A 15,585-nucleotide genomic window follows, 5' to 3' on the forward strand; every position below is an offset into this window, starting at 1 on the left:
ATGTCACTGATACGGTGCCATCAAATCTAAGCTAAGCACGTATTAGCGTCGCAAGGAGTATTTTAGGGGGGGCTTCAGCTGTGGAATCCATGTGAAAGATTTAGTCAAGGTTAATGATGTTTTATAAATAGATGTTCAAACTGATGCAAAGTTGTTGACAGTTTGGAATATTTTCGTGTTCAAAGTTTTTTTTAAACTGTTTTATGGATTAACTTCATGTTTATGGAAAGTAAATATAAACTTTCGTCCATTTTGATGAGCTACAATATACACATTATTGTTGCAAATTATGCACAAAACAAACCAAAACAAAAGAAAAGTTCTTCCAAAGTTACTTAGACTTCCTTTTATTGTCATTCAAATTTGAACTTTGAAGTACAGATAACGTAATTTCATTGCATTAGCTCATGGTAGTGCAGGATAAAAGAGCAATAAGGTGCAGATATAAATAAATAGATTACTGTACAGATAAATGTATTGCACTTTTGCATATGCATCCACGTTTATGGATGTATGTTATATTGTCTTTATATTCCAGCGAGTTAATCCATTTTTGGGGGGAATTGAGGGGATTATTTTAATGCGTCTTATGGTCTGAGGGAAGAAGCTGTTACAGAACCACTTGAAATATAATATATATATATATATATATACACTGCCGTTCAAAAGTTTAGGGTCACCCAAACAATTTTGTGTTTGAGCCTTCATTTCTAAGAACAAGAATAGACTGTCGAGTTTCAGATGAAAGTTCTCTTTTTCTGGCCATTTTGAGCGTTTAATTGACCCCACAAATGTGATGCTCCAGAAACTCAATCTGCTCAAAGGAAGGTCAGTTTTGTAGCTTCTGTAACGAGCTAAACTGTTTTCAGATGTGTGAACATGATTGCACAAGGGTTTTCTAATCATCAATTAGCCTTCTGAGCCAATGAGCAAACACATTGTACCATTAGAACACTGGAGTGATAGTTGCTGGAAATGGGCCTCTATACACCTATGTAGATATTGCACCAAAAACCAGACATTTGCAGCTAGAATAGTCATTTACCACATTAGCTATGTATAGAGTGTATTTCTTTCAAGTTAAGACTAGTTTAAAGTTATCTTCATTGAAAAGTACAGTGCTTTTCCTTCAAAAATAAGGACATTTCAATGTGACCCCAAACTTTTGAACGGTAGTGTATATGACGTTATTCTCCTACAATGATGACTTTTTGTTTAGATTATGAATACATGTGCCGTTATAAAACTAGAAATTAGGCTTTTTAGTCATTAAAAATTACTCTGCAATATTTGGACTTTCTTCTTGTAGTACTACAACTTAAACGTCATAAAATCACAACTTTATAGTCATGATAAAATAGTGTGACTTTTTCTTGTAATATTAGTTTAATATAACTCAAGTGTCATGAAATTGCCACTTTTTTTCTCTCATTATGACTTTATTTTCATGATACACAGTATTGCGTCTTTTATCTTGTAATATTACGGCTTAACTGTCACAAACTGCAACGTATTTCTTTATATAGGACTTTTTTCAACTTAAACATAAAATCACAACGTACAGTATTTCCTCATATTATGACTGACTTTTTTCTCTAAATATTACAACTTTGTCATAAAATCGCAACTTAATTCCTCATATTATAACTTTATTATCATGATATACATTATGACTTTTTCACTTGTAATATTACAACTTTGACCTTTTTGTCCAAATGTTACGACTTTGGCATAAAATATATTGTAGCTTTTTGTTTGTAATATTATGACTTAATCATAAAATTGCAACTTTATTCCTCATACTTCACAATATTGTGAACGTCATAAAATAATATATTACGATTTTTTTACTTGTACGTAATGAAAGTGAAACTTTTGCCCTCAAATTATGTCTTAGATTTTTTCCCTCAAAATAAAATGACTTTGTTCTAAATTACTACAAATCTGAATTTGTAATGTTACAACTTATATGGAAATACAGAAATTATGACTGTTGTCATAATATACAGTATTATGACTTTTTAAATTTTTAATATTACAACATTAACTTCATAAAATTGCAACTTTTCCCCTCATATCACGACTTGACTTTTTTCTCCAAAAATGTTAACTTTAATGTCATAAAATACTACTTTTTATATGTCATATTGCAACTTGAACGTCATGAAACTGCAACGTTTCCCATCATATTACAACTCGGGCTTGTTTCCTTCAAATATGACTGAATTGTCATATTATACAGTATTATGACTTTTTCTTGGACTATTACGACTTGGACTTTTTCCTACAAATACAACTTTAATGTAAATAAAAAAATAGTACTTTTTACTCATCATATTACAACTTTAATGTCATAAAACTGCAAGTATTCTCCTCATATTACAAATTGGACTTGTTTCCCCAAATATGAGAGAATTGTTATAATAGTATTATGACCTTTTGATTATGATATCACAACTTCAATTGAGGAGATTATTTTAATGCGTTCAAGAGTCTTACAGCCTGAGGGAAGAAGCTGTTACAGAACCTAGAGGTTCTGCTACGGAGCTGTTGACTTCATAAGAAAGCACAAGACGAAGCAGGAACAACAACGTGTAACAACAACATGTAACAATATGTCAACGGCACAATCCTCCCGCGTAGGTCAGACCTACTTCCTGTTCCTGTCTACGGCACTCAGCCTTCTGGGTAATGTAGTGCAAAAAAACCCAATTAGCAACACACTAACCCCCTCATTCCCAGTGTGCATTTTATAGATGTATTTAACTTTTATTCAAATAGGGCAAAGCAATAAAGAACCGATTACCACTTGCAATGCTGACCTAGCAAAGAGGCAGCGTGTACATTTTAGAGATGTTGAAGTGTGATCGTCTCATCGTATCAACAAAACTTACAAGCGAAACATAATTGAGAAGCACTGTATACCGAAAGCCTGAATAATCCCAACCTTGAACTCTCAGTGCTAGAGTAAACTTGTGTGTCATCATCACAAAACTTTTGTGTCACCATCACAATTGGTCACATGACGCATTGTGGGAGTTTTCCTGCAGACAAGCTGACATCATGTTTGTGTTAATGTTGTCACACACTTCTGCTGTTTATGCACATATTTGCAGAGCACCTCCCCTCCCTCACTCCCTGCCCACCATTTAATTGGCTTCCATTTCCTCTCAGCTGGTCCTGGGTGGAACAACTTTTAACAGACCGTCTCTCACTCTCAGACAGACACACACACACACAGTCTTACACAAACACACACACTCAGATCAGCAGCTCGCCGACACTGGTAAGTTGAATTCTTCTTTGATCAAAGTATTGTCTTGTCACTCGTGTCAACAATCCTCCTCCTCCTGGTGTTCACAGCGTGTGTTCATGAGCGCACCATAAAAGTGGAGACCAGCTTCCTGTCCAGCACATCACTTGAAGGTCCTACCAAGAAGACGTCCGCCACGAACTGGTACGTATCAATAGCTGACTTTCAACCGACAACCTTTGCTCTTCTGAGTGTCAAGAAAAAGCGTTAAAGAATGAAGTTTCACACTTGGAGGTGAGGAGTTAGTGAGTCATCTTTCTGGTATTTAGCTTTGATTACAAACATGTGCCAAGTAGTTACAGTGTTGGGACTTTATCATATCAATCAGCAGCCTTACAGAACTTCATCAAATAATTGCAACACTAAAAGAAACAACTTCCAAATGATCATGATGGCTCTTTTGCTTTTGTCAGAATTTCATATTTCAGAAAGAAAACTAGTCCTGTTATGCTAAACACAAATGTCCACCGCAGAGCACGTTGACTCTCAGGAGATTACATGCACATACGGTACATGCACACATATACGTGCGGTACATACACACACATGTACGTTCAGTACACACACACACATACATATAAAGTCGCGATCAAAAGTTTACATACACGTTTAAAGAACATAATGTCATGGCTGTCTTGAGTTTCCAAAAATTTCTACAACTCTTATTTTTTTGTGATAGAGTGATTGGAGCACATACTTGTTGGTCACAAAAAACATTCATGAAGTTTGGTTCTTTTATGGATTTACTGAAAATGTGAGCAAATCTGCTGGGTCAAAAGTATACATACAGCAATGTTAATATTTAGTTACATGTCCCTTGGCAAGTTTCACTGCAATAAGGCGCTTTTGGTAGCCATCCACAAGCTTCTGGCAAGTTTCTGGTTACATTTTTGACCACTCCTCTTGACAAAATTGGTGCAGTTCAGCTAAATTTGTTGGTTTTCTGACATGGACTTGTTTCTTCAGCATTGTCCACACGTTTAAGTCAGGATATTGCGAAGGCCATTCTAAAACCTGAATTCTAGCCTGATTTAGCCATTCCTTCAGCAATTTTGACGTGTGTTTGGGGTCATTGTCCTGTTGGAACACCCAACTGCGCCCAAGACCCAACCTCCTTCTGTTAATGTTACAATATTTGTTTTGCCATATTATTACCTAATTCTCATAAAATGACGACTTTTTTTCCTTTTAAATTACTTTTTTGCTGACAATATTAATGATTTTATTCTGTTAAAATTAAAATATTTTCCTTATGATATTAAGTCTTTATTTTATTAAGATGATGACTTTCTTTCTTTTAAATTACTTTTTTCTGTCAGTATTAATTACTTTGTTTTGGTAAAATTTAAATATATTTCTTGTAATTGTATGACTTTATTATCATAAAATTATGACTTTTTTTTCTGACAGTATCAATCAATCAAAGTTTATTTGTATAGCCCTTAATCACAAATGCCTCAAAGGGCTAGGCTGGGTTAATGACTTTAGTCTGTTAAAATTACAATATTTTTTGATAATATTGTGACTTTAATTCTCTTTTTGGTTGTTTTATTTCCTTTTTAAGGACATTTTCCTGGCATTATTAATTACTTTATTTTGTTAATGTTACAATATTTTTTTGTAAAATTATAACTATATTCTATAAAATTATTATATTTTCCCTTTTTAAATTATTTTACTTTGACTTTATTCCTTTAAAATTACAATACTTCCCCCCTGACAATATTAATGGCTTTATTCTCATAAAGCACACACACACACACACACACACACACACACACACACACACACACACACACACACACACACACACACACACACACACACACACACACACACACACACACACACACACACACACACACACACACACACACACACACACACACACACACATATATATGGACCACGCACACAAATACATACGGTACATGCACACATACATACTGTATATGCATACATATACATATATGCCTGCATATATGTATATGCATATGGTATATGGGGGCTGATGATTTTAGGTTGTCCTGAAGAATCCTTTTTCATTGACACATTTAAAGCACCACTTCCATTGGCAGCAAAACAGGCCCAGAGCATAATACTACCACCACCATGCTTGACGGTGGGCGTGGTGTTCCTGGGATTAAAGGCCTCAACTTTTCTCCTCCAAACATATTGCTGGGTATTGTGGCCAAACAGCTCAATTTTTGTTTCATCTGACATCACATGGACGAAGATAAAACCTTCAGGAGGAAAGTTCTGTGGTCAGCTCTGGGCCTGTTTTGCTGCCAATGGAACTGGTGCTTTACAGAGAGTAAATGGGGCAATGAAAAAGGTGGATTACCTCCAAATTCTTCAGGACAACCTAAAATCATCAGCCCAGAGGTTGGGTCTTGGGCGCAGTTGGGTGTTCCAACAGGACAATGACCCCAAACACATGTCAAAAGTGGTAAAGGAATGGCTAAATCAGGCTAGAATTCAGGATTTAGAATGGCCTTCCCAATGTCGTGACTTAAACGTGTGGACAATGCTGAAGAAACAAGTCCATGTCAGAAAATCAATAAATTTAGCTGAACTGCACCAATTTTGTCAAGAGGAGTGGTCAAAAATTCAACCAGAAGCTTGTGGATGGCTACCAAAAGTGCCTTATTGCAGTGAAACTTGCCAAGGGACATGTAACCAAATATTAACATTGCTGTATGTATACTTTTGACCCAGCAGATTTGCTCACATTTTCAGTAGACCCATAATAAATTCATAAAAGAACCAAACTTCCATGAATGTTTTTTGTGACCCACAAGTAGGTGCTCCAATCACTCTATCACAAAAAAATAAGAGTTGTAGAAATGATTGTAATCTCAAGACAGCCATGACATTATGTTCTTTACAAGTGTATGTAAACTTTTGATTGCGACTGTACGCTCGGTGCGCGCGCACACACACACACACACACACACACACACACACACACACACACACACACACACACACACACACACACACACACACACACACACACACACACACACACACACACACACACACACACACACACACACACACACACACACACACACACACACACACACACACACACACACACACACACACACACACATTTACGTTCAATACACACACACATATGCGTACGGTATACATACACATATACATACACATACGGACTACGCACACATATACATACGGTACATGCACACATACATATGCATACTGTATATGCATACATATACACATATGTATGCATATGGTATATGCACATATATACGTACAGTATACACACACATACTGTACATATATGCATACATATGTATGTGCATATATATGCATACGGTATATGCACACATATACTGTACATACGGTATATGCACACATATACTGTACATACGGTATATGCACACATATACTGTACATACGGTATATGCACACATATGCATATGGTATATGCACACACATACATATATGCATACATACATACATACATGCATACATACATACATGTATATACATATGTATGCATATATGTATGTGCATATATATGGATACGGTATATGCACACGTACATACGGTATATGCACACATTCATACGGTATATGCACACATATACAAACCCCGTTTCCATATGAGTTGGGAAATTGTGTTAGATGTAAATATTTATAAATAAAGTTGGTATGGTATGGTATGGTATAAACGGAATTAAATGATTTGCAAATCATTTTCAACCCATATTCAGTTGAATATGCTACAAAGACAACATATTTGATGTTCAAACTGATAAACATTTATTTTTTTTGCAAATAATCATTAACTTTAGAATTTGATGCCAGCAACACGTGACAAAGAAGTTGGGAAAGGTGGCAATAAATACTGATAAAGTTGAGGAATGCTCATCAAACACTTATTTGGAACATCCCACAGGTGAACAGGCAAATTGGGAACAGGTGGGTGCCATGATTGGGTATAAAAGTAGATTCCATGAAATGCTCAGTCATTCACAAACAAGGATGGGGCGAGGGTCACCACTTTGTCAACAAATGCGTGAGCAAATTGTTGAACAGTTTAAGAAAAACCTTTCTGCTTATTTCAGCAAAACAATGCCAAGCTACGTGTTACATCAACGTGGCTTCATAGTAAAAGAGTGCGGGTACTAGACTGGCCTGCCTGTAGTCCAGACCTGTCTCCCATTGAAAATGTGTGGCGCATTATGAAGCCTAAAATAGCACAACTGAGACCCCCGGACTGTTGAACCACTTAAGCTGTACATCAAGCAAGAATGGGAAAGAATTCCACCTGAGAAGCTTCAAAAATGTGTCTCCTCAGTTCCCAAAGGTTTACTGAGTGTTGTTAAAAGGAAAGGCCATGTAACACAGTGGTGAACATGCCCTTTCCCAACTACTTTGGCACGTGTTGCAGCCATGAAATTCTAAGTTAATTATTATTTGCCAAAAAAAAATAAAGTTTATGAGTTTGAACATCAAATATCTTGTCTTTGTGCACATACATATTAAATATCTTGTCTTTGTGCATTCAATTGAATATGGGTTGAAAAGGATTTGCGAATCGTTGTATTCCGTTTGTATTTACATCTAACACAATTTCCCAACTCATATGGAAACGGGGTTTGTACATATACATATATGCATACATATATACATGTGTATGCATATATGTATGTGCATATATATCAAGTCAACTATTGCAAGAAAAATATTTTCCTTTTAACAGAATAAATTCCTTAATGTTGCCAGGTGGAAAAGTAATTTACAAGGAAAATAGGTCAGTTTTATGACAATAAAGTTATAATATTACAAGAAGAATATGGTAATTCTAACAAAATAAAGTCATTAATGTTGTCAGAAAAAGTGTCTTAATTTAATGAGAACAAAGTCATGATATTACAAGAAAGATATTGTAATTTTAACAAAATAAAGTCAATACTGTCGGGGGTGGAGTAATTAAAAAAACAAAAAGGCATAATTTTATGATAATATAGTCATACTTTTGTGAGAATAAAGCCATTAATATTGTCAGTGGGGAAGTATTGTAATTTTAAAATAATTAAGTCAAAGTAAAATCATTTAAAAAGGGAAAATATAATAATTTTATAAGAATATAGTTATAATTTTACAAAAAAAATATTGTAACATTAACAGAATAAAGTAATTAATAACGCCAGGAAAATGTCCTTAAAAGGGAAATAAAACAACCATATGAGAATTAAAGTCATAATATTATAAAAAAATATTGTAATTTTAACAAACTAAAGTCCTTAACCCAGCCCAGCTCTTTGAGGCATTTGTGATTAAGGGCTATACAAATAAACTTTGTTTGATTGATTGATTGATATTGTCAGAAAAAAGTCATAATTTTATGATAATAAAGTCATAAAATTACAATAAATATATTTTAATTTTACCAAAACAAAGTAATTAATACTGACAGAAAAAAGTCATTTAAAAGAAAGAAAGTCATCATCTTATCAAAATAAAGACTTAATATTAACAGGAAAATATATTAATTTTAACAGAATAAAATAATTCATATTGTCAGCAAAAAAGTAATTTAAAAGGAAAAAGTCATAATTTTATCAGAATTAGGTCATAATATGGCAAAACAAATATTGTAACATTAACAGAATAAAGTCAAAAATATTGCCAGGAAAATGTCCTTAAAAAGGAAAAAAATCATATGAGAATTGAAGTCATAATATAATTTAAAAAAATATTGTAATTTTAACAGACTAAAGTCATTAACGCAGCCCAAACCTTTGAGGCATTTGTGATTGAGGGCTATACAAATAAACTTTGATTGATTTTGTCAGAAAAAAGTCATAATTTTATGATGATAAAGTTATAAAATTACAAGAAATATATTTTAATTTTACCAGTATAGTCATTATTACTGACAGAAAAAAAGTAATTTAAAAGAAATAAAGTCATAATCTTATGAAAATAAAGTCTTAATATTATAAGAAAAATATTGTCATTTAAACAGAATAAAATTATTAATATTGCTTGCAAAAAAGTAATTTAAAAGGAAAAAAAGTCATATTTTTATGAGAATAAGGTCATAATATGGCAAAACAAATATTGTAATTTTAACAGAATAAAGTCATTAATACAGCCAGGGGAATAAGTCATTCAAAAGGGGAAAAAAGTTATAATTGTATGAGAATAAAGTTACAATATGACGACGAAAATAAAGTAATTATTATTGCCAAGAAAATGAAGTAATTTAAAAGTTCATCATTTCATGAGAATATAGTCATAATTTTGTGACAATAAAGTTATAGTATTACAAGAAAAATATTGTAATTTCAAAATAACTTCATTAATATTACTGGGGGAAAATGGTTATTAAAATGAAAAAAAATCTTAATTTGATGGGAATAAAGTCAGCTAAATTTGACTTGTGTGTCCTTGCAGTGACTACAATGACAACACTCAATCTCCTCTTCCTGATCGTCCTCCAAATAAGTCTTTCTGTTCCGCTAGAGGACAACAAGATCCCTGCCAGTCTGTGTTCGGGTCACCCTGGAATCCCTGGCTCTCCGGGAGGTCACGGCAGCCCCGGTCAACCGGGCAGAGATGGACGGGATGGAAGGGACGCTGCGCCGGGCGAGAAGGGAGAGAAGGGGGACATGGGAGCTCCAGGTATCGTCCATTATAGTCCCGGTGATCCAACAGCTGTGGAAAAAGCTCCAATTGGTCTGTCCTCTCCAGGTGAGGCGGGTGCACAAGGTCTAAGTGGGGACAGAGGTGACCCTGGAGAGCGAGGGCAGAAGGGCGAGGCGGGACAGTGTGCCGTCTCCCCCAAATCCGCCTTTAGCGCCAAAGTGTCGGAAGGTCGCGACCTACCCCTCCCCGCGGGCAACACGGTGCTCTTCGACAAGATCCTCCTCAACGAGCAGGGCGACTACAATGGCGAGACGGGCCGCTTCACGTGCAAAGTCCCCGGCGTCTACTACTTTGCCGTGCATGCCACCGTGTACCGTGCCAGCCTGCAGTTTGACCTAGTGAAAAACGGACATGCCGTCGCGTCCTACTTTCAGTTCTTCGGGAATTGGCCCAAACCAGCGTCGTTGTCGGGCGGTTCCCTGCTCCACCTGGTGCCTGCAGACCAGGTTTGGGTCCAGATGGCTCTGGGTGAGTACAATGGATTGTACTCCAGCACTAAGACGGACAGCACCTTCAACGGCTTCCTGGTCTACTCGGACTGGAAAAACTCTGCAGTGTTTGCATGAGCAGTCAAAAACTACAACCTTTACAGTCAAACATTAAACCACTTTTTAAGCCACTTATAACTTTGGGTAACTATCTTACAAGTGTAAGATAAAGTGCTTTTTTTTTTGTATCGTAAGTATCATTATCAACTATCATTATCACTGGAGGAAGAGGCTGGACTTGCTGCACACAGAGGAAGAACTAGTTTAAATATTGTGTTGATATTGTTAAACTGTCATTAGCACTCAACATAAATACATTGGAACATTTACAGTTAATACATGGGATGGTATCGACCATCTCACTCATGGATGATCGGTATCGGAATTGGCAGCATGAAACCCTGATGTACAGATGCAAGTTTGTCAATCAAATTGTGAAAATAATATCTACATATTGTGTGAATGTGTGATATTAAACTTGTGATCCAAGCAGCATTGAAGACAGACAAAAATAAAGGAATAATAAGTTGAAATGTGGACACTAAAAACTAGATGCAAGATGTTTTTTTTTTAAAAGATCAAATATAGCGAGCTTACTGCTTCTCTAGAACGATACCGATTCACTTATTAATATCTTTTTTTTTTCAAATGGTGCACATGCATCTTTTTTTGCATGCTTCTCTAGCATGCTTCAAAACACTGACATAGCCATGCTGGCAGCTCAAGTGGCTGATAAGGTTTGATGTGTTGAAGCATGATGTTTTTTCCTTCTCGCAAAAGGTGCAAATGGCATGCAAAATGTCTTCTTCTGAAACGGCGGAGAAGTCCCACAACGATCAACCATGTTGGTTTACAATGAGCTCACGAGAGGTTTACAACTTGCAGAAAAGGAGCGCTTGATCGTACACAGTATGGGGAATCTTGCATCATTTGAGCATTTTTTTTGCCAACATGCGGGCCGTTTTTTTTTTTTTCTTTAAAAAAATCTATATATATATATGAATTGGCTTTGAAAATGAAATATATCAAAATGGCCTCCACATCGTTGGATTTTTCAGTGTGCAGCCCTCAGGGGCAAAACTTTGGACACCCCTGTCTTAAGGTGTTCCGTAGACTACACTCTTGTACAGTAGGTGACGCAAAGCTGTTAAAATTACAATTGTAAAGTTACAGCATTTAGTTGGAAATGGCATAAAAAAAAACGTATTTTTAAAAATGGATTCTTAACCATTTTGATTTGGGTCGGAATCGTAATAAATTGCGATTCAGATGTGAATGGATGTTATCTGGCACCTCTACCACAAATCACATACAACAAGTTAACACGAAGGAGTGGAGAAGAAGGACACAAACGTTAGCGACATCGCTAACATTACACTCACATTGTAACAGCAGAGGCCCAGGCTTTATTTTAAGATGTGTAGTGAAGCCTGGCTCCCTCCCCCACAAAAGCTCATTTTCTTACTGAAGCGGTGGAACAACAAAAACTAAAGCCACACCGATAAACACGTCAACTCATGTCTACAAAGTATCAGAATGGGCAAAGGACTCAAAATATTAGCGCTAGAAACTAAATTCCAACTCACATCTGTGTATTTCATTCCTAGAATCTTGACCAAAGTAAACACATTCCATTGGCTACACACACGCACACACACACACACACACACACACACCTAATGATTTCCCCAAACGCAGCAGCAATCGTGAGATGAATGATGTAAGTCATGACGGTTTTTTACCGAGACTACACCTCTTTTTTTTCATTTTTTTTTCTGGAGCTTTGTTGACTTTGAAGTGTGCTAAAATGCTGACAAGATGAGAAAATGTGACTTTCCACTCCCACTGTTATTTTTCCTTTTTCGGGTGAAACGAGAAAAGCAGGGAGATCGTCAAACCCAGCCTGGCATCGAACGCTTACTCCCAAGAATTTACATCTGCTAAACCGGTCTTAAATATACTTTCACCATAGGAAAATCACACTTTGACATCATGACCTGTATTTATGGATGTGCACACAATATGAATTATGAATATAGTCACAAATGTGAGAATATAGTCAAGTTTCTATACATTACAAACGGCCATTTTCAAAGAGATAAGAACAGAATGTGTTTGTTATTGTGCTTTGTACTTTGTAGTGGTTTACAACTGCATTGCATCATTAAGAGTCAGTTGCGTCAATATGATGCAGTGTACTTCCACACCACCGCATAATAGCATGACAATAATAAACATTGTTTATTGAATTCTTTCGATTGTGTCGGCGTATGTTATGATTAAAACTCACGTTTAGGACTACACCGAAAAGATCAAAAGTATTAGAATTCTGAAAATAAAGTTGAACTACTTTGACAAAAATTTATATTTTATCAGACAAATTGTAATTATGTGTAAATAAAGTCAACATTTTAGTAATCCTACGAGGAAAATGGTTTAATATTACAAGAAAAAAAGTCAAAATTACATGGAAATGTTAGAATAAAAATATATAAAACTTATGGGAATGAAATTGTAATATTTGTAAAATGTATACATTTTATAGAAGAGAAAAAAAGACAACTGCCCAAGAATAGAGTTTTAATTTAATTGGAATAAAATCATGGTACTGTGAAAAGAAAGTGTAATTTATGAAACTCACATATTTTATTGGAAGAGAAAAAAGATAGTTATACACAAATAAACTTGATAATTTAGGGTAATAAAATTGTAATATTAGAAGAAGATTATTGTAATTTATTAAAAAAAAGATTCAGAGAGAAAAAAAATTAAATTTTACGACAATAAAGTTAATATTTAATTGGAATATAAGTTTAACATTGAATACGAAGATATTCTATAAGAAGGAAAAAGGATAAAATTGTACAATAATTTACAAAAAAATTGTAAAAAAAAGAAAAAGTTGAGGATCAAAGTTGTTTTATGGGAATACAATTGGATTTTGTGACGATAAAAGTAATGATTTTTTAAAAAGTGAACATTTTATGAGAATAACGTTGTAAGATAAGTTGAAAAAAGTGTTCACAATACTGATCATTTTTGAATCAGAAAAATTGTAAATAACATTCAGAGAGTAAAGTCATATTATTGTGAGGAATACATAATACTTCATAAAAAAAAGTATCAGAAAAGAAAAAGAGTTGAAGAAATTGTACAATAATAAAAAAAATGGAATAGTGTGAGACAAAAAAATATATTTTTTGAAAGTTGAAATTTTATGAGAATAATGTAACATAACAAAAAATAATTTAATAATTGTATTTAAAATGTTTAATTTGATGGTAATAATTGAATCCTAATTTATCACAAAAAAGTTCTATGAATATGAGTAAATGTAATATGGGGGTAAAAATTGTTTCTAAAATGTAGAAGAAATAGAAAAAAGGCCTACAGCTCAAAGTAAAAAAAAGTCATTAAATGATGCATGTGTTCCTAATAGTGGCCATGTTTTAAAAGGACAGCAGAGTTAATGGACGACATCTTACTTGGTCCACTTTGTCGAGCAGGGGGCAGCCTTGACATCAGCAGTGTCTGCGCATCATCAAGGTCACATCCAGGGTCTCATCCCTTTAAAAAGCAAGACCGTCAAAGTCAACAAAACTAAGTGTAGAGCATGATATTTCACATTGTTATCTTGATGCACATTCTTCGAATAAGTGATCATATCAAAAATGCAAATTGTCCAACATGGCTGATTGATGCAAACACTGATTGTTGCGACCTGATGGCCATCATTGAGCTTCCTGCTCCAACAGCAGGATTTGTTTCACTCATGCACATGTCAATTTATTCATCCATTAGTACTAACCTGATCAGTGATGGAAGATAAAGGTTAAAGGTTAAATATTGTATAGGTTTTTTCCCCCATTTTAGAGTAGAGTCCCAGACTGTGGTCTATGGCAGTGGTCCCCAACCTTTTTGTAGCTTGAAAATTTGAATTTTTAAAAATTTTTTTTGTCATAAAGACATACAATTATGTGTGCTTACGGACCGTATCCCTGCAGACTGTATTGATCTATATTGATATATAATGTAGGAACCAGAAATATTAATAACAGAAAGAAACAACCCTTTTGTGCGAATGAGTGTGAATGGGGGAGGGAGGTTTTTTGGGTTAGTGCACTAATTGTAAGTGTATCTTGTGTTTTTTATGTTGATTTAATTTAAAAAATAAATAAATAAATATATATATATATTTTTTTTAATTCTTGTGTGGCCCGGTACCAATCGATCCACGGACCGGTTTCGGGCCACGGCCCGGTGGTTGGGGAAAACTGTATTAGAGGATTCAATGTATAATTTCAAATAATTGAAAAAATACAAATGTATTTACCAAAATATTACATGACATTTGATACAAATGAGATTTTCCTCACTTTACCACATATTAGAAGGTAATTGCAGTGATGGGCAAGCTACTTGGAAAATGTAGTAAGCTGAGCTACAATTTACTCTCCATTAAATGTAGCTAAGCTACAAGGGAAGCTATCCCCACAGAAGTGTAGCAGGTTACACTACAAGCTACACGGCAAAAGTAGCTTGCTACATCAAAGCAACATTTCACAACATTTATATCTATGAACCCACATGTATGATATCAAAGTTAATGTAACTGAGAATGTACAAATGGACTCAAGAAGAATCCGTTACTATCAACTATCTGTCATTTAGCTGACTCGAGGGGTCCCCGCACCCCACTGTATGTATTTATTTAGTTTGCCTTTTCTTTGGCCCACTCCTATAATGTTATTCATTTTCTCTATTTATAGTAAAAAAAACAGCATCTATTTATATCTTCACAAAAAACCCCCAAAGACATGTGTGTTGTTTGATAACAGTTGGTACTGGTTATGTGCAGGAAAAACTTTCTATGAACTCAATTCACCTTAAAGGGGAACTGCACTTTTTTAGAAATGTTGCCTATCTTTAACAGTCATTATGAAAGACATGATGGATTTAAAAAAAAAATTAATTCTAAATATTAAATACACGTAAATAAAAGTCCGCTTACAGCGGCGCCAATGGGAGCTCCACTCTCCCGCCCATAAAATCCAATAAACAACCATTTAAAAAGCACCAAGAATACTCAATT

At 34.8% G+C, this 15,585-nt stretch overlaps 1 protein-coding gene and 1 long non-coding RNA gene across 4 annotated transcripts in view; one reads left to right on the forward strand and one right to left on the reverse strand.

Moving 5' to 3' along the window:
- LOC133658248 (uncharacterized) overlaps positions 1–15,585 on the reverse strand; it is a 55,873-nt gene that overhangs the window by 32,043 nt on the left and 8,245 nt on the right. For all 3 annotated transcript variants that reach the window (XR_009827429.1, XR_009827427.1, XR_009827428.1), the window contains exon 2: positions 13,979–14,060. This is a non-coding gene — a long non-coding RNA (uncharacterized LOC133658248). The remainder of the gene's footprint in view (positions 1–13,978; positions 14,061–15,585) is intronic.
- Positions 2,931–11,047, forward strand: c1qtnf5 (C1q and TNF related 5). Its single transcript, XM_062062027.1, has 4 exons — positions 2,931–3,286; positions 3,364–3,457; positions 9,754–9,981; positions 10,051–11,047. The coding sequence occupies exons 3-4, from the start codon at positions 9,762–9,764 to the stop codon at positions 10,569–10,571; spliced, it is 741 nt and encodes a 246-aa protein (XP_061918011.1). The 5' UTR covers positions 2,931–3,286; positions 3,364–3,457; positions 9,754–9,761; the 3' UTR covers positions 10,572–11,047.

This window comes from Entelurus aequoreus, linkage group LG10 (assembly GCF_033978785.1).
Source record: "Entelurus aequoreus isolate RoL-2023_Sb linkage group LG10, RoL_Eaeq_v1.1, whole genome shotgun sequence".
NCBI lineage: Eukaryota > Metazoa > Chordata > Actinopteri > Syngnathiformes > Syngnathidae > Entelurus > Entelurus aequoreus.

What these genes read in the sequence shown, in the direction of transcription:
- c1qtnf5 (XM_062062027.1), top strand. Translation starts at nt 9,762, where the DNA reads ATGACAACACTCAATCTCCTCTTCCTGATCGTCCTCCAAATAAGTCTT. An exon ending in GGGGGACATGGGAGCTCCAG is followed by an intron (nt 9,982 to 10,050) that starts GTATCGTCCATT and finishes TGTCCTCTCCAG; the next exon opens with GTGAGGCGGGTGCACAAGGT.